Source organism: Tarenaya hassleriana, unplaced genomic scaffold, assembly GCF_000463585.1.
Source record: "Tarenaya hassleriana unplaced genomic scaffold, ASM46358v1 Cleome17, whole genome shotgun sequence".
NCBI lineage: Eukaryota > Viridiplantae > Streptophyta > Magnoliopsida > Brassicales > Cleomaceae > Tarenaya > Tarenaya hassleriana.
In genome coordinates, this window is record NW_010965122.1 from 1,255,836 (window position 1) to 1,273,344 (window position 17,509).

The following is a 17,509-nucleotide window of genomic DNA, read 5'->3' on the forward strand; positions in this document are numbered from 1 at the left end:
TCATAAGTATTCTCTATTGCAATTAGCACTTGGTCAAGAACCTAATATATCCCATATCAGAATATTCGGATGTGCAGTATATGTCCTGATTTCCCCACCACAACGTACAAAATGGGACCACAAAGGAGACTTGAAATATATATTGGGTACGATCCCCCATCCATTATACGATATCTGGAGCCACAAACTGGAGATGTTTTTACGGCTCGTTTTGCTGATTGTCATTTTAATAAAAATGAATTCCCACCATTAGGGGGAAAAATCATAGAATGGTGGAAAATAGAAATGATCTTAATTGGTATACACCATCATTATTCCACTTTGATCCCCCAGCAAAACAACGAGAATTAGAAGTTCAAAGGATTATACATTTGCAGAATATTGTAAATCAGTTACCTGATGCATTTGCAGATACAACTAGAGTAGCAAAATCACATATAGATGCTGCAAATGTTCCTGCTCGGATTGAAATTCCGAAAGAACAAATGAAAGAAAATTTGACAAACGATTCCAAAACACGTCTGAAGCGTGGACGACCTATTGGTTCTAAGGATAAAAACCCCGAAAGAGCAAAGGGCCCAAGAAAAATGAAATGCTCGATTCGGAGGAACGCGTTCCAAATAAAAAAAAGAAGTACCTTGTGATGATGGTATAAATCCAGATAATGAAAATCATGATATCTCAATTAATTGTATCAGTAATGGTACACTATGGAATAAAAAAGAATTCAAAGAGATTGATGATATATTCTCTTATAATGTATCAAAGAAGATTGATGAAAATGAGGATCCAGAACCCAAATCTATTTCGGAGTGTCAAAGGAGACCAGATTGGAATAAATGGAGAGACGCAATACAAGTTGAATTAGATTCGCTTAATAAGCGAAATGTATTCGGACATATTGTTATTAAACCGAAAGAAATTTCTCCTGTTGGATGTAAATGGGTGTTTGTGCGGAAAAGAAATGAGCACAACGAAATTGTAAGATATAAAGCTTGTCTTGTCGCACAAAGTTTTTCCCAAAGACCAGAAGTAGATTACGAGGAAACTTATTCTCCTGTTATGGATGCTATTACATTCTGATACCTAATTAGTCTTGCAGTTTCAAAGAATTTAGAAATGCGTCTCATGGACGTTGTTACTGCTTATTTATATGGGACACTTGACACGAGTATCTATATGAAAATCCCTGAAGGATTTAAAATGCCCGAAACATTGAAAGCAAAACCGCGAGAGTTATGTGCTGTCAAATTACAACGATCATTGTACGGGCTAAAACAATCATGACATATGTGATATAAACGCCTGAGTGAACATTTATTGAAAAATGGATATACAAATAATCCTATATCACCATGCGTATTTATCAAAAGGACGATGTCTGGGTTTGTGATTATTGTTGTATACATTGATGATTTAAATATTATTGGAACTCCCCGTGAAATCCATGATACATCCAATTATTTAAAAGGGGAATTTCAAATGAAAGATCTTGGACAAACCAAGTATTGTCTTGGGTTACAAATAGAACATTTGAAAGATGAAATCTTTCTACATCAATCAAATTATACAAAACATGTACTAAAACGATTCCACATGGATAAGACAAATCCACTAAGTACCCCGATGGTAAATAGAACATTGGATATCGACAAGGATCCATTTCGTTCGTGCGAAAATAATGAAGAGATACTTGGTCCTGAAGTACCGTATCTAAGTGCAATAGGAACTGTTATGTATCTTGCCAATTGTACTAGACCGGATATATCATTCGCTACCAATCTATTAGCAAGATACAGTTCTGCCCCAACACGAAGACATTGGAATGGGGTTAAACATATATTTTGTTATCTCCAAGGAACTATTGATCTTGGGTTGTTTTACCCTAAAAACACAAAACAAGAAATTGTTGGTTTTGCAGATGAAGGTTATTTATCAGACCCACATAAAGATAGGTCACAAACAGGCTACGTCTTCACAATCAATGGAACTGCATTAGCCTGACGTTCTCAAAAGCAGACTCTAGTTGCTACATCAGCTAATCATGCCGAGGTCATCGCACTACATGAGGCGAACTGAGAATCAGTATGGTTGAGATCATTATCTCAACATATCTCAATATTGTTTGAAGACAATGCTGCGTGCGTTGCACAGACCAAGGAAGGATTCATCAAAAGTGATAGAATAAAACATATTCCCCCGAAGTTCTTCGCATACACCCAGGAGCTTGAAATGCATAGCACAGACTAGAGAAGGATTCATAAAAAATGACAGAACAAAATATATCCCCCGAAGTTCTTCACATACACCCAGGAACTTGAAAGGAATAAGGAGATTGAAGTCAGATATATACGATCAAGTGACAATGCGGCAGATATGTTCACCAAGGCTCTTCCGACAATGGTGTTCAAGAAGCATGTACATAATATTGGGATGCATCATTTACGAGATCTTTGATGTCTTGTTCAGGGGGAGCGTGTAGCTGTACTCTTTTTTCCTTATCAGGTTTTATCCCATTGGGTTTTACTGATAAGGGTTTTAACGAGGCAGCACCGAAATACGCAACTGTATTTTTACTAACGGTGGCTCCAAGGGAGAGTGTTATAAATAAAATATATTTATGGTGGAGTCCACCGTTACTGTTCACACTGACTTACTGTTCATATATACGGTGTTGTTCATACCGACCGTATACGTAAACACTAACTTCGAGATTTCTATAAATAGGTTACTTGGGTTCTTCCATTTGTACACTTTCAAGAGAGAGATCAATAAGAAATACATCCTTCTCCATTCTCCTAAAATACCGTTTTTCGATTATAATTAACGATCTAATATCCGAGTCGTTAATATTTCTCCGATTTCATAACATTTAGAAATTTGTTATTAGTTTTTTTATTTTTATTAAAAAAATAATTTTATAAATTATTTTAAAAACAAAATACCTATTATTTTAAAAAATAATTTAACATTATACCTACATCTATATAAAGACAATATTTTTACCATTTTTATCATAATTTATATCTTTTTTAAGAAAGGTTTTATAATTTAAGATATGTAATTCAAATTTTATTATTCAAAATATATATTATAATCATCTTATATAGTTATTACTTGTATTAATAAATATGATTTTTTAATATTAAAAACTTTTTTTGGTAATTTTTAAATATAAAATCTAAAATCAAAAACTCAAATATTATTTTTACCAATAAAATTTTTAAAAAACTGTAAAAACTATAAAATCCAAAAACTAAAAACTAAAAAACAAAAACCAAAAAACCAAAATAAAAATCAGGACTCAAATTCAATATAAAAATTAATTATATATTTTTTTAAATCGAAATAACCTACTTCGGACGGCAATTGCTAACAAGGGAATAAATATATATATTGGGCCATTTGGGCCTATTTTCTGTTAAACCAAATTTATTCAAGTTCCCTGGGCAGGTCTGTTGGGCCGAAAAGGCGTTCGAAACCAAAACGCATCGTTTCGTCATTTAAGAATAAGAACAGTGCCGGTTTCGGACCAAACCACTTTCTCGTTCATCGTCGCTCTCAATTGTTCAATTCGCCCAGTGAAACACAGAGCCCTCTCTCTTTTCCTAGATCATTCTTTCAAAAGGATAAGAAAAATAACCCTCTTTTTCGTTGTCAAATTCTTCAAATTTCTCATACCAATTGCTTAAATTCTTCGTTTTGTCCCTCACCTTGACCACCCGTTTGCTCTTATTTCTTCTTCATTTCCGCAGCGTGTTATTGTTCGAGCGTCGTTTCGATTTTTAGGGTTTTTTTCGCTTTGGAGTCAGTGAAGAGGGCGAACCTACAAAACCCTTTTGTGGTTTTTCATCAAGCTTCTGGAAACAGCGGTACGCAGATCCTTTCCGCCTTTTTCCTGCCTCGTTCGGGCTATTATTGCTTCTGCGGTTCGATTGATGAACCAAGTGTTGGTTATTCTGTTCATTGAGATATCTAGGAGATTAGGTTTTATGGTTTAAATGGGTTATGCGTAGTTTTAGGGTTCGATTTGGCTCGGAACTTGCAATGAGGGTTTTAGAAATGGTTCGCCTAGCTTAGGGTTTAGGGTTTCAATACGGGCGTAGAGCTTTCTAGGTTTATCGAATTGGCAAAAACCTATGTTTTCTGTTGGGAGGCCAAGAAATAATTCTACTATGAAGAATTCTGCAAGCATGTCCAGGGAATTTAGGTTTTCTCTGGAATTTGTTAGGACAGTAACTCAATTGGAGTTTATGTTTATCAGTTCTGTTCTTTGCAGCTTATTTAAGGGCGCTCTGAGCTGTAATGAGCTCTTCTATCGTATGTTGGTTTGGTTGTGCATAGATCTTAGTCTTACTCTACGGTATTAAGGATTTTAAACTCTTCTAATATCTATGTAGCACCTAAAATACTGAAGAATATATGTGTCGATTACCAATCTGGCTAACCATTTTGATAATGGGAAGAATAGGAAGAGTCTGTGCTTTTATTAAGAGTCCCTTTTCATGTTCTCTAAAAAGCTTTGGCAGAGAATGTGAAAGATTACTTTATGCTCAAAGGTGTGCACTTTCATTGGCATCAAGTGTTCTCTGTTGTGTTTCCCCCTCCGTGTAACTGCAAGTGATTTACGGCTTGTAAATATCTGGATGTATCGATGTTCTTATTATAACAAGTATGCTAAACTGCAGATACCGACGGTAATTGCTTTTCACATGGAAGTAAAGTCTTAAAAAAGGGCAGTTTCATTGTTGATTAGCACATTGGGCAGTCTATTCAAGGTTTATGCCTGTTATCTAACTACACGGTGGCATGGAGACGCAAATTCATCTACTTGAGCAGGAAGCTTATTGTGCTGTATTAAGGGCTTTTAAAGCTCAGTCTGACGCAATTACTTGGGTAGCCCCATCTTTTCATTGGTTGGGTTAGACTTTAGTAGGTTCTTATTGATTCCGCAACTGAATCCCGGGCTTACATTGTTCTATGATGGTTTCAACTTAGGAAAAAGAAAGCTTGATAACAGAACTGCGTAAAGAATTGAGGGTATCTGATGATGAACACAGAGAGCTACTGAACAAGGTCCATAATGACGATACCATCCGAAGGATAAGGTCAGAATACTTATTATTTGCAACTGTGCAGAACTATGAAAAGCTTTGCAAGAGATGCGATCTTTGTGCCCTTGCTAACTAAGCTGTATGATGGAATGAAAATCAGGGATTGGAGACAGGGAGGTGGAGGCCAAGTTCCCAGACATGTATCTGCTCAGTCTGTTGATGTTCTTCCTAGTCCTACTTTCTCAGCTTCCCGGAAAAAACAGAAGACTTTCCAGTCTGTAAGACTTCTGATATCATCTTTTGTCATAGACACACAGCAGAGACTTGGATTAGCATCTAGCATTCTTCCTGTTGTTTTCTTCCTCTCTGTATTTTGGTGTGTCAGAACCTGATCTATCCATTGGTGGGGTATGCAGTACCCATCAATTGGTTCTACCGGAAATAGGTCATTCAATAATCGTGTCGTATCCGGTGCCATTTCGACAAATGAGCCCGCTGAAGCGCTTGTCGGTAGAAAAGTATGGACAAAATGGCCTGAAGACAACAACTTCTATGAAGCAGTAATTACCCAATACAACACAGATGAGGTACGTTTCAGCAATGGAAGCCTAAGTGTAATAGCGAGGTGATGAGAATTACGTGTAGCGATATGTTGTTCAGATACACACACACGTTCACACATTCACATGCATGTATGTTTTTTGAGGTGCACTATAATGCAAATGTCTAGATCTCTATCAGTTATCTAAAAGGACTAGTGTCAAACCTCATTTGATTTGTTTGACTTTATTTGGGAGGGTAATCATCCTATACTTGTGCTTGTCTTTTTCATCTTTATGCTTTCCCTCTTTCTGCCTATTATTATGTATGTTTAGATGGAAAGCATTTTCTTATGTTATGTTGTGTAAGACTGCTCTTTTGGGAAGAGAACTGGCACATTAAAAGATGGAACTGCATAGAAATTTGGCAGAGTCAACCAGTTTCTTTGTTGCATTTTGATCATTGAGCATCATGTCTCAAGGGGTCTTTCAGTTTAAGTTTTCATTGTTTCTTTCACAGGGTCGACATGCACTGGTATATGATATAAACACAGCAAGTGAGACTTGGGAATGGGTTGACCTTAAAGAGGTAAACTTTGATGTCTTCTTTACATAGGGATGATCTTAAATTGATAGATCTTAACTCAGTTCCTGTGGTTAAATGTTCCTTTTTTGTATTCTGCCAAAACGATGTCCTCTTCTTTGGGAAAAAAATTGATTTCTAAAAGTGTATCCGGCGAGTCTATCCCGATACCATTTTTCTAGAAGCTCAGTTTATCAACATCATTTTCAAGAATCCGTAATGGTTCCATTTTGATAATTTGAGATGTGTGCTTGAATTAGTTTTCCCTGTCCTGAGATGATCAATAGACGCAAGGATTTAGATGCTGAAAGACAGTTCTTGTGTCCTGCCCTGTCCTGTCTTTTGGTTAATTGTCTGTACGACTGTATGATAATATTCCGATTAGCCATATGACAAGGATTCGTTCATATCGTCTCGTGTGTTTCTTTAACTACGAAGATAGATACTCTTGAATGACAGGAATTACTTTCAGCACCTTATATTTTATGTTTTGATGAACTTTTTTTTGTCTTTGATTCGAATTCTGTAAGAGACTCAAATCTATGTTTTTTTTTCCGCTCGGGTTTGATACATAACGAATTGCACAGATTCCACCGGAAGATATCAGATGGGACGGGGAGGAAGCGAGGGCGACTTTTAACGTAGGGCGCAGAGGTGGGCCAGTCCGAGGGAGTCGGAGATCTCAAAGCCACGATGGCGGTAGAGGGAGAGTTCCTTCGAAAACTCAGCCTAGGAGAGAGCAACAACATTTACCATCACAAAATGGTGGTGGAGGCGGAGAAAAGTTCTCCGACGATATCGAATTGTTCAACACTGATGCACTTGTGACCGAGGTATTCTTGCTTTTATCCGCAACTAAAACACAAGCTGTTTGTGAATTCTTTACCCTTTTTCTTCTATAGGGGTGGGTAGTTCGGTTTTCGGTTTGGTTGGGTTTTGATTACAGTTTGTTTTTCTCGGTTTTAGGAAAAACTATATCCATTCGGTTTGGGTTGGTTTTGATTTTTAATGATAAAAATGCTAAATTTTTTTATAGAAATTTTTAATTTTGTTTGGTTATATTCATATTCTGTTCTGGTTCGGTTCAATTGTTCAATCTTAGAAACTTTATAACCTTTGGATTGGATTTTATATCAGATTCACGTTATCCGGTTCAGATGGGTTTGGTTTATATACATAATCGAACCAGAATTTCGGACAAAATCGTGTGTTGTCAGTGTTCTAATGCATGTTTTGGATAGGTGGAGAGGGTATTGGATAAAACACATCCCGACCCTTTGGAGCTCGAGAAAGCCAAGAAAATGCTAAAGGTTTTGTATTACTTTTGTTTAGATGTTGTCTTTTGAATAAAAATATTTGGTAAAGGGGCATATAATTAATAAATGCTCTGAATGGCCAATGTGTGCATGCAGGAACATGAACAAGCTCTTGTTGCGGCCATTGCAAGGCTCGCCGATCCTTCTGATTCCAAAAGCGGTAATAATAAACACAAAAGGGCAATCTTCTGTCACTGCTACCCTTTTTTTCCCCAATTCCTCTATTCAAATGGAAACTACGGATAAAACTGTTATAATTGAATTTCGTGGGCACATTTTTTGGACGGCTTTAAACCACTATAATGTCTGAAAATGACAAATCAATCATGGGTATGTGGTTATATTCACTCATTTGAACAGTCTCCATATAGAAACAGTGATGAACTTGCCTGAAAATGATAAATCAATCATGGGTATACGGTTATGTTCACTCATTTGAACAGCCACCATATGGAAACAGTGATGAACTTACCTGCAATAGTGCTTCTTATCTGTGGATGATGCTCCTTGACTATGAAAGAAATCCTCTTTGCTTCCATTTGGTTTAACTTTTCCCGTTCAATCAGAGGGAGAACAACCGTATCCGCAAGAGCTGCCAGTGCAGAGGGATAACGTCTAGTAAGGAGGATGGGGAGAGAGACGAGGAATCAATTCTTCTCAATCACAAGCATGATGTCTCAACGTTTTCCTCTTTTGTGTCCCTCGAGTTCTTGGATTCGAATCCAGAAGGGTGCTGGGCAGATGGAAGACGATTGTTTTGTTAGTTGTGATTCCTAATGTATGAAAGATGTTATAGGATTGGCTGTAGGATTTTTACCCTGTAAACATGACGATGCTTTCAAGTACAACAACTTGTGACCATGTAAATGCTCCAGTGTCCACCACCATGATGATGTGATAATCCGGCCTGAGATCCAAACTCATATGTTTAGTCGTTCAGTTCAGGTTATGGAATGTATTATTGGTTTTGTCATTAATATTTGCTTCTGTTTGGCATAGTTAATAGACACTGACCTCATCCCATAAAACTTTCTTGGAGGTATTCCAGCAATGATGGTGGCTTATTTGAATTACAGATGAAGAGCAAACTCCTGAAAATGTTTAAAAAGGATATGCAGATAAGAGGCCTGTAATGATTCCAAAGAATGATTCTTACAATACAGAAGAACACAAGCTAAGTTTCCCACCCCCAAGGATTCTCCTAAACATGAACTCTAACATCAGTTGTGAACCCATACCAAGAACACAAATCCCTCAAAGGCAAATGCTTTTCATGCAAATTTTTTATGTCAAGACTGTGCTTCAGGAATCTAATATATCCAATGTTTTGCACTTGCGAACACATTCATCTTGCCGTTATGAATCAAATGAATCACTAGACACAAACAGAAAACATTACATTACCTTCAATGCAGCTCCCACCATTTCATCTTTGATCCGGGATTAATCCTCTATCCAAAGTGCTCCTGCAGCTCAAAAGATTCACTGATCGTTGTGGGTTACTGAATCGAATTCAAAACATGTGGAATGCTATAGAAAAGATCAAGGAAATCGTAAACTCATAATACAAGTTTAGTGCTCTTTTCAACAAATCTGATTCTAACTGGATAAGCTCTTGCAACACAAATTCAGCTTAAACGATCAAAACCCATCAACTCTGTGACAATTGTAGGCTAAATCAGATTCAAGGTTCACAGATGCATCTGGCGTAGCACTAACACTATATCACACAGCATAGAAATCAACGACCAGGAAAACGTCAAAATCAAACGAACCATCCGGTGAAACACAAAAACCCTAGCTCGAGTGCAGGAAAAATAACCATCGGATCGATCGTACCTCAAGATGAGGAACCATGTAGGGATTGGGATCGGCTCCTGCGAAGTCGTCAGGGTCATCGATCAGGCTTTTGCAACACGTAGAACAAGAGCTGAGAACCACCACCCGTTCTAGGGATTCCGGATTTCAGGAATTCGGAGAAGAACATCACTGGAGAGAAGCGGAATTTGGAGATGATCGTTGCCGATGAGAACGGAGGATGTCAGAGAGAGAGAGAGAGCAATTGGGGGCGTCCTTTGAGATTGTCAAATTAGAAAGGAAGAGACTCCTAATTTTTCTCCTTTTTTTTAAAACAAAATTGGAAACATAATTAAACAAATTGAGAAATACAAAGTAAAATATAAAAAATTCCATTTTTTTAACATATTCAGGATTTAAATGGAAAAATACATATAACAATCTTCAATTATTTTAAAATATATAATTATATATATTTAAAATAAAAATTATAAAATGATTTTGGATCTAAGTGATGGAAAGAATATATAAAATTTTTAAAAATATGAAGATATATTTATAAACGTGGATTGGTAAAAGTATGTGATAAAAAAAGATAATAAAAGATAAATAATAATAAATTTAATTATTTTGAGATAATATTGAAAAATATAAAATTATTTCATCTAAAAAATTATATTTATAAAAATATTATATAGATGTAGGGTATAATTATTTATAACAAAACTAAAAAGATAATCGTGGATATTCATTTTTTTAATTTTATTATTTGAATTTCGATTGGCGGATATTCAAAGATTTAGATTTGAATTGGGATTTAAATAGTTGTGAGTACCTTAAAATCATGTATATGCAAAATGATATTTTCGGGTATTTATATCTACTATTTATGTTTAGTATGGAAAGAATATAAGTAGGATTTAGGATCTTAATACAACCTGTTTATAATAAAGAATGAGTATTAAAACAAAAATTATAAATGATTTTTTAAATATCACAATTTTTAGAAAAAGTAAAAAAAAAATGTTATCTAATATTTTTTATTGTTACTATTTATTGTTATTTTTTTTTCTTGAGCGCTTGTATGAATAAGAATAACTGTGGGCGGCCAAAAATATATGGGCCAAAAAAGTCCAGACACTGACGTCATTAAAAAAGGAAATAATTAAATAATGACGTTAGGTTAAAACTTCCTAATTTTTTTACAAGATAGAAAAGGAGGAAAAAAAAAAGAAAAAGAAAATTCTCTCTCCTTTCTTGAACAACGACCTCAAGGATTAGGGTTTTTTTTCTTCTTCTTCTCTCTCCAGCGATTTCGCTCGTCTTATCCTATTCGCTGTCCAATCGGTGTCTAGGGGTTTCCTCGGATACTTGGCATGGATGCTCGCAAGAGAGAACGTCATGAGGCTGGTTCCTACAACTTCAATGGCGGATTCAAGAGGTCCAAGCAAGGTTAGCCCTTTCACACTCTCCAGCATGATTCCAGACCTCTCATTTCCATTGTTTGAAAAACTGTCAGACCATAATCATAGTTCATTCCCTCTGATTCGGATCTGGAGATTTTTGTCTTGTGCTTCCGTTCATTGGCTGTGATTTGGGTTCGGATTCGAGATCCTCAGTTTCGGAGACAACATCTGTTACCCACTTAGCTTGGGCTTGCGTCATGTATTTTTCTATATTGTTTGTTCGTTTGAGCCCCTCGTGCTCAGAATCTTGGGTTTGTCTGCTTGTTGTTGAAAGAAAATAGTAGGTGTTCCTTGAACCTTCCATGGTCGTGTCTTGGTGCTGTGTTCTCTGTTTTGTTATTGCAACTATGGAGCATTTCCTTAGTTCAGTGGAGAACTCAAGACAAAATGGTTTGCCCTTCGTTCTGGATTAAGTCCATGTATAGTGTTTCTGTCAAGTAGGCGTGGTGTAAAGCATTCAGCTTCCTTGTTAGCTTTGCCTATGTGAAACTAGAGATGATTCATATTCTATTGGTCTCGAGCTTAAACCTCCTCATCTGCAGCCAATGAATTGAGGAAACATCGTGTTCGAGTCAAAGATTTTGCCCATGAATTGAGAAAACATCGTGTTTGAGTCGAACGTTTTTCTGCTGTCCTTTGTATTTTGGCGTAGCTGTAATTCCTTACTATATTCTTGGGTTTCGGCAAAAATCTTTTATGAAGTTAGCTTGCACTCTAGTCTCTTCTCTCGTGTAAGAACAAACCCTTTTTTCGCAGCGAATATCGGGTTAACATTTAGTTTTTTCCTTGTCAAGGGTCTGTATCTCCAGTTGTACTTGCAAATGAATATTTGTAAGCTTTGATAATGTTTTGTAGCTTTGGTTTTTAGGTCTCAACTATCATGTAGATAATTGAGTTCGGTGTATTGGAGGTACTCCAAAGTGATATATTATTGAACAACAGAAAAGTTTTAACTAAGAAAAAACACTTAATGTTTGCAACAGAGATGGAATCATATTCAACTGGTTTAGGAAGCAAATCGAAGCCATGCACAAAATTTTTCAGGTTATAATCCTTTTCTGAATGGGATAATATTCGAATTGTTGTTTCTCTTCGATTCAATCCTAAATTAACAAATGATATTATTATTGTGTAATTAATCATGCTAATGAAGTGGTTAGTTGTTATACAGGTACATAATCTCGTTCGTCCTAAATGAGTTAAAAAGATTCAATGTAGCAAATGTGATTCTTACTATGAACGGATAAGCGTAGCTGGGAGTATAATTTGAGAAACCTTGAATTCAGCTGGTATAACTCGCAAAATCAACCAAAACTTGAGTTTTCTTTGAGCTGGCAGCAGTTGAAAAAAGGGTATTGTATTCTACTGTGCGATGGTAAGGTATGCGTAATTTTCATATAAACTTGAAAGAAGGTAGTCGGGTAAGTAAGGCTCGTGCTATCAACAGAGTTGTCATAAAGAAAACCAAGAAAAATATGTTTATTTGTCGAGATATTTGATTATTCTCTCACTGAAAGTCATTGCGTTGGGTTTGGTAGATAACATTGTCATTATCGCGATTCTAGATAGATATGCTGTGTGCTCTTTCCTTGGCTATTTGTTCCTCTTGTCCTGTGTTGATATCATTGGTTTTACTCTCTGATCGTCTATGCTTTTATTGCAGCACCTCTGGGTGTCCTTTCGGTGAGAACTGCCACTTCTTGCACTATGTTCCTGGTGGGTACAATGTCGTAGCCCAGATGACAAATCTCGGTCCACCTGTTTCACAAGTCTCTAGAAACATGCCCGGTTCTGGCGCAGGGCGATATCCCGGGAGAACGGAGCCTGCAACCGGCTCTGTTTTAAGTTTTGGTGCCTCTGCCACAGCAAAAATAAGTGTTGACGCGTCTTTAGCTGGACCCATCATTGGAAAAGGAGGGATTAATTCCAAACAGATATGCCGTCAGACGGGGGCAAAGCTATCGATTAAGGATCACGAGAGAGACCCGAACTTGAAGAACATTGAGCTGGAAGGGACATTTGAGCAGATAAACGAAGCCAGCGCAATGGTGAGAGAGCTCATAGTAAGGGTTAGCTCAGCCGCCAAGAAACCCCCAGGTGGTGGTTTTGAAGGGAAACCCCATCCAGGAAGCAACTACAAGACCAAGATTTGTGAGAGATTCTCTAAAGGGAACTGTACTTTCGGGGATAGATGTCACTTTGCACATGGTGAAGCCGAGCTTCGTAAATCAGGAGTCGCTTAGTAAGTTGTCTCGGGGGGGTTTCCACTCTGCCAGACACACCACATGTTGAGATTCCCCGTCGGGTGATAGTATCACCCGTTGTTTCGAGAAACTAAGCATTCAGGCATCAACACCGTCGTCATCATCATTGTCTTTGTAAGTTTAGCAGGAGTCTTTTCGAGGATAGATGAAACTGTGGTAGTGGTAAGATATTTAGACAGAGCTCTTAGAATGTGTTTAGATTCAGACGTGCCTATTAACTTGTGTTCTAAAGCTTAAACTTGATTTGGAGTGTTTGGTTTGTGGAATTGGCTATTCTGCTTGTCTTTATTATAACCGTGACTTAACAGCAGAACAGATTATTGTATTTGGTTAGTTTTCAAACGAGAAACTTCTTATAATTTTTTTCCGTGGTGGGGTAAAATCGGTGAAATAAAAAGATAGGGATAAATGTGTAAAGAAATAAAATATAGGGGTGAAATTGGAATTAAGAGAAGCACTTCGGTTTCGTTAAATACCCCGCTCTTATTCTCGCCTTTTGAATTACGGGCCGAACATGGAAAGGCCTGCCTGTTGCGTGTGAGAGACGAGAGAGAGATCAGATTCTCTCGTGGAGATATTTTTGCGGCGCGGCTGTCGAAGGGCCATTGGAAGAGAGAGAGAGGGTGAGGACGCATTCCATTTCTCTCTGCTCTTGGATTAAGCTCAAGGTCAGAATCTGTGTTTTTCAATCTCTGTGTTTCGTGTCTCGTATTTCTGCATGCTGCATTCCAATGCCTACAGAGCTCGCCTCCGGCGTTTATTGATCTGTTGATATCTCTGCTTTCTGTTTCTCGATCTGGATTTTCATTTTTCGGTCTCGTGTTTCTGGTGAAGAAATCTGATGATATTTTAAACAAACGAAAGATTTCCATTGCCATATTTTTCTGTGCGGATCCCAGAATCCCCTGGTTGTGGTGATGCCGTGCCATCTGCTTTCTCCCCAAGCGAATGGAAATTTTTTCCAATTTAATTGTCTTCCGATATGTCTCTGCTTTCTTTTTTTCTCTTCCAGTAGGGTTGCTTTCCAAGGGCTCGCATGTTTGTTTGCTCGCCTGTTTTGATTTCAGGGACCACCCACGAAGTGAACTGTAACCGCTGGTTCGTTCATTGCCCCTCGAGTTTTTAAGCCCATCTATCTGGGAAATTCGTCCAGGACTCTGGTCTTTCGTTGCTTTTGATTCCTAAAGGTTTCTACTTGGGTTCTCTCTCTCTCTTTTATGAATGACAAGTTTTTTGAGCAAAGCCCTTTTTAAGCGGTTGAATCCATACTTTACTGCCTGCATTGTGTTTACATGAATGTACGAGCGTTACGTCTTGCTTTGCTTGGCTTTCTCTTGAGAAATATGTATCGTTTATCGAGCATTTGTTCCCGTCTGGTGTCAAAGTTTTGTGCAAATTATGCTTGCTGCTCTTCCCGTTTGCAGAAACATGGGTGCGGTGGCAGGATGCAAGTTCCTCATTCTTCGGAGAAGTCCAAAGCCGACGCTATGAAGCGTGTTCCATGTGCAAAACCACCTTTCACGCTCGGAGATCTCAAGAAAGCAATCTCTCCACATTGTTTCAAGCGCTCTATCCCTCGCTCTTTCCCGTACCTCGTCTCCGACCTCGTCGTCGCCTCGTGCTTCTATTACGCCGCCTCCCAACTACATCACTCTCCTTCCTCACCCTCTCTCGTATTTGGCCTGGCTGATCTATTGGGCCTGTCAGGGCTGTGTCCTGACCGGTGTCTGGGTCATAGCCCACGAGTGTGGCCACCATGCTTTCAGTGACTACCAGTGGCTCGACGACACAGTTGGCCTCATATTCCATTCGCTTCTCCTCGTCCCTTACTTCTCGTGGAAATACAGTCACCGGCGCCACCATTCCAACACCGGGTCCCTCGACAAAGACGAAATGTTTGTCCCCAAGCAGAAATCCGCCATCAGATGGTATTCCAAGTACCTCAACAACCCTCTCGGCCGAATCCTGACCCTGACCGTCCAGCTTGTCCTCGGATGGCCGCTGTACTTGATGTTCAACGTCTCGGGCAGACCATACGACCGGTTTGCTTGCCACTTCGATCCATACGGCCCCATCTACTCCGATAGAGAACACCTTCAGATATTCATTTCAGACACGGGTATTCTCACTGTCTGCTATGTCCTTTATTGTCTCGCCTCTGCAATAGGCACGGCTTGGGTTTTCTGCTTTTACGGGGTGCCGCTCCTCGTGATTAACGGGTTCCTCGTCCTGATAACGTACCTTCAGCACACTCACCCGGCATTGCCTCACTATGTTATTTGTGAAAATTTTCAGAAATAGCGTTCTGTATATAGAAATACAATGATTATGATTATATATATATATATATATATATATATATATATATATATATATATATTTGACACATTTTTGGCACTTGGGCTTCCTTGAAATTGTGAATAAAAATGGCCATGATGAAGTTCTCAAACACGTTTGGAGGAACAACCTCGGAATGGTACATGAAGGCATCGGCCTTTCGTAAATCATAAAGCAGAGTGGTTTTAATCATGAAAAGTAATCTCATTTATGACCCCCAAAAAAAAAATTGCCAAGACCATAAAACATTACACGAACTCTAAAGGTTCCATATTCAATGTTTTGAGAAATGACAAAAACAAAGAAAGAATACAAAATCAAGCGATCTCTTTGTCCATTGGCTTATAGATATAAATGGCAGAAAACACCAAAACAAAAGGGCATGAAATGAAACTCAAGAAATGAAGAAGAACAATGAAGAAGAGGAAGAAGAAGAAGAAAAAATGTCGTAAATAACCCATTTTGCATCTGTGAATTAAGGAGCACAAAAGGGCAATTTTTTCTTTAGTCCACAACTCAGATTGCTGTACCTTCTGCAATGTCTAGAAGCATTTCCTGTGAACAATCGACGGCCCTGATTCGTCGTACTCTGCCTTAGCTATCCACATCTACAAAAACCGATAAGGCATATCGTAAAAACCCGCAAAGAGAAACATCGAAAAGGGAAACAGATTCGAGCGAAGAGGCTGTTAGAAAATCTCGGGTACCTGTTGGAATGTGCTGAGGGAAGCAAGAATGGATCCTCCGATCCATACACTGTACTTCCTCTCGGGCGGAGCAACGACCTTAATCTTCATGCTGCTGGGAGCCAGAGCCGTGATCTCCTTGCTCATCCTGTCAGCGATACCCGGAAACATGGTGGTTCCACCACTGAGGACGATGTTTCCGTAAAGATCCTTCCTGATATCGACATCACATTTCATGATGGAGTTGTATGTCGTCTCATGAATACCGGCTGCTTCCATCCCGATGAAGGATGGTTGGAAGAGGACCTCAGGACAGCGGAATCTCTCAGCACCTATGGTGATGACCTGCCCATCGGGTAGTTCATAGCTCTTCTCGACTGCTGAGCTCGTCTTTGACGTCTCCATCTCTTGCTCGTAGTCGAGAGCTATGTAAGCGAGCTTCTCTTTCATGTCCCTGACGATTTCACGCTCAGCCGTGGTGGTGAAAGAGTAACCACGCTCGGTCAAGATCTTCATTAGGTGATCAGTAAGGTCACGACCTGCCAAATCCAGACGCAGAATGGCGTGTGGAAGGGCATATCCCTCATAAATGGGGACAGTATGACTCACACCATCTCCAGAGTCCAAGACAATACCTGGAATTTTAAAGCAAGAAACCATGATACAGATCAACAGGATTACAAGAGCATGTAAATTCTTTCATTCTCAGTTTGTCAACACCAATACGAAACAGTAATCATCATCTGCTTCGCTACAAAACAATTGGTACGAAAATGGACAAGCATAATCAACGGTAAAGGTTAGGTACTGTTTCAGCACAATCAAAAGTAAGGCAGAGATGGGCAAGTTAGTTAAATGCCGTAGCTTCCACATAAGTTCAACCTATATATGCAAGATCCTATTTCCAGCTTATTATACAGAGCTAATGCATAGAGATTGTCTAGGTTAATAGCATAAAATAACTTAAACAGCCACAAGAAGGCGTCACAGTTGCTTACCAGTTGTACGACCACTGGCATAGAGGGAAAGGACAGCTTGGATAGCAACATACATAGCGGGAGTGTTGAAGGTCTCGAACATAATTTGGGTCATTTTCTCACGGTTGGCCTTTGGGTTGAGAGGAGCCTCGGTGAGAAGGACCGGGTGCTCTTCTGGCGCCACACGGAGCTCATTGTAGAAAGTGTGATGCCAAATCTTCTCCATATCATCCCAATTGCTAACAATACCATGCTCAATCGGATATTTCAAGGTGAGGATACCTCTCTTTGATTGAGCCTCATCACCAACATAGGCATCCTTTTGGCCCATACCGACCATCACACCAGTGTGGCGAGGGCGACCAACAATGCTGGGGAAGACAGCTCTCGGGGCATCATCTCCAGCAAATCCAGCCTAAGTTCATACATAATTTAACAAGGATTCTTATATATACATGGAATTATCGCTACCATAAACAAGTGCGGAAGA

The 17,509-nt window shown here is 38.7% G+C and overlaps 3 protein-coding genes, 1 long non-coding RNA gene and 1 pseudogene across 9 annotated transcripts in view; 3 read left to right on the forward strand and 2 right to left on the reverse strand.

The window, feature by feature from the left end:
- Window positions 1-3,552: 3,552 nt before the first annotated feature.
- On the forward strand, window positions 3,553-8,353 carry LOC104809928 (protein EMSY-LIKE 1-like). The gene is made up of 10 exons (XM_010536054.1): window positions 3,553-3,872; window positions 4,689-4,896; window positions 4,999-5,108; window positions 5,215-5,332; window positions 5,471-5,641; window positions 6,114-6,182; window positions 6,764-7,009; window positions 7,418-7,486; window positions 7,589-7,652; window positions 8,059-8,353. Exons 2-10 carry the CDS (start codon window positions 4,810-4,812, stop codon window positions 8,109-8,111), a joined length of 987 nt encoding a protein of 328 aa, XP_010534356.1. The 5' UTR covers window positions 3,553-3,872; window positions 4,689-4,809; the 3' UTR covers window positions 8,112-8,353.
- On the reverse strand, window positions 7,730-9,585 carry LOC104809926. Of its 4 annotated transcripts, none has more exons than XR_771228.1 (5): window positions 9,332-9,585; window positions 8,897-8,958; window positions 8,507-8,583; window positions 8,310-8,399; window positions 7,730-8,225 (listed from the first exon to the last, which is right to left on the reverse strand). It is a non-coding gene; the product is annotated as an uncharacterized LOC104809926 (long non-coding RNA). The 4 variants fall into 4 exon arrangements; XR_771229.1 differs by having other exon boundaries at window positions 7,730-7,881; window positions 7,965-8,399; XR_771226.1 differs by having other exon boundaries at window positions 7,730-8,399.
- Window positions 9,586-10,520: 935 nt separating this feature from the next.
- Window positions 10,521-13,381, forward strand: LOC104809931 (zinc finger CCCH domain-containing protein 36-like). 2 transcript variants are annotated; one of them, XM_010536058.2, is made up of 3 exons: window positions 10,521-10,741; window positions 11,739-11,799; window positions 12,419-13,381. In XM_010536058.2, exons 1-3 carry the CDS (start codon window positions 10,666-10,668, stop codon window positions 12,996-12,998), a joined length of 717 nt encoding a protein of 238 aa, XP_010534360.1. In that variant the 5' UTR covers window positions 10,521-10,665; the 3' UTR covers window positions 12,999-13,381. The 2 variants fall into 2 exon arrangements, with proteins under 2 accessions (XP_010534360.1, XP_019057709.1); XM_019202164.1 differs by lacking the exon at window positions 11,739-11,799 and having other exon boundaries at window positions 10,652-10,741.
- On the forward strand, window positions 13,047-15,495 carry LOC104809930 (annotated as a pseudogene).
- A 109-nt stretch (window positions 15,496-15,604) lies between these two features.
- The window catches only part of LOC104809929 (actin-1-like), a 3,068-nt gene continuing 1,163 nt past the window's right edge, over window positions 15,605-17,509 (reverse strand). For both annotated transcript variants that reach the window (XM_010536055.2, XM_010536056.2), the window contains exons 3-5: window positions 17,041-17,434; window positions 16,064-16,677; window positions 15,605-15,964 (exon numbers count right to left, since the gene is read on the reverse strand). In XM_010536055.2, the coding sequence (XP_010534357.1) occupies window positions 15,899-15,964; window positions 16,064-16,677; window positions 17,041-17,434 (1,074 nt within the window). In that variant the 3' untranslated portion in view covers window positions 15,605-15,898. The remainder of the gene's footprint in view (window positions 15,965-16,063; window positions 16,678-17,040; window positions 17,435-17,509) is intronic.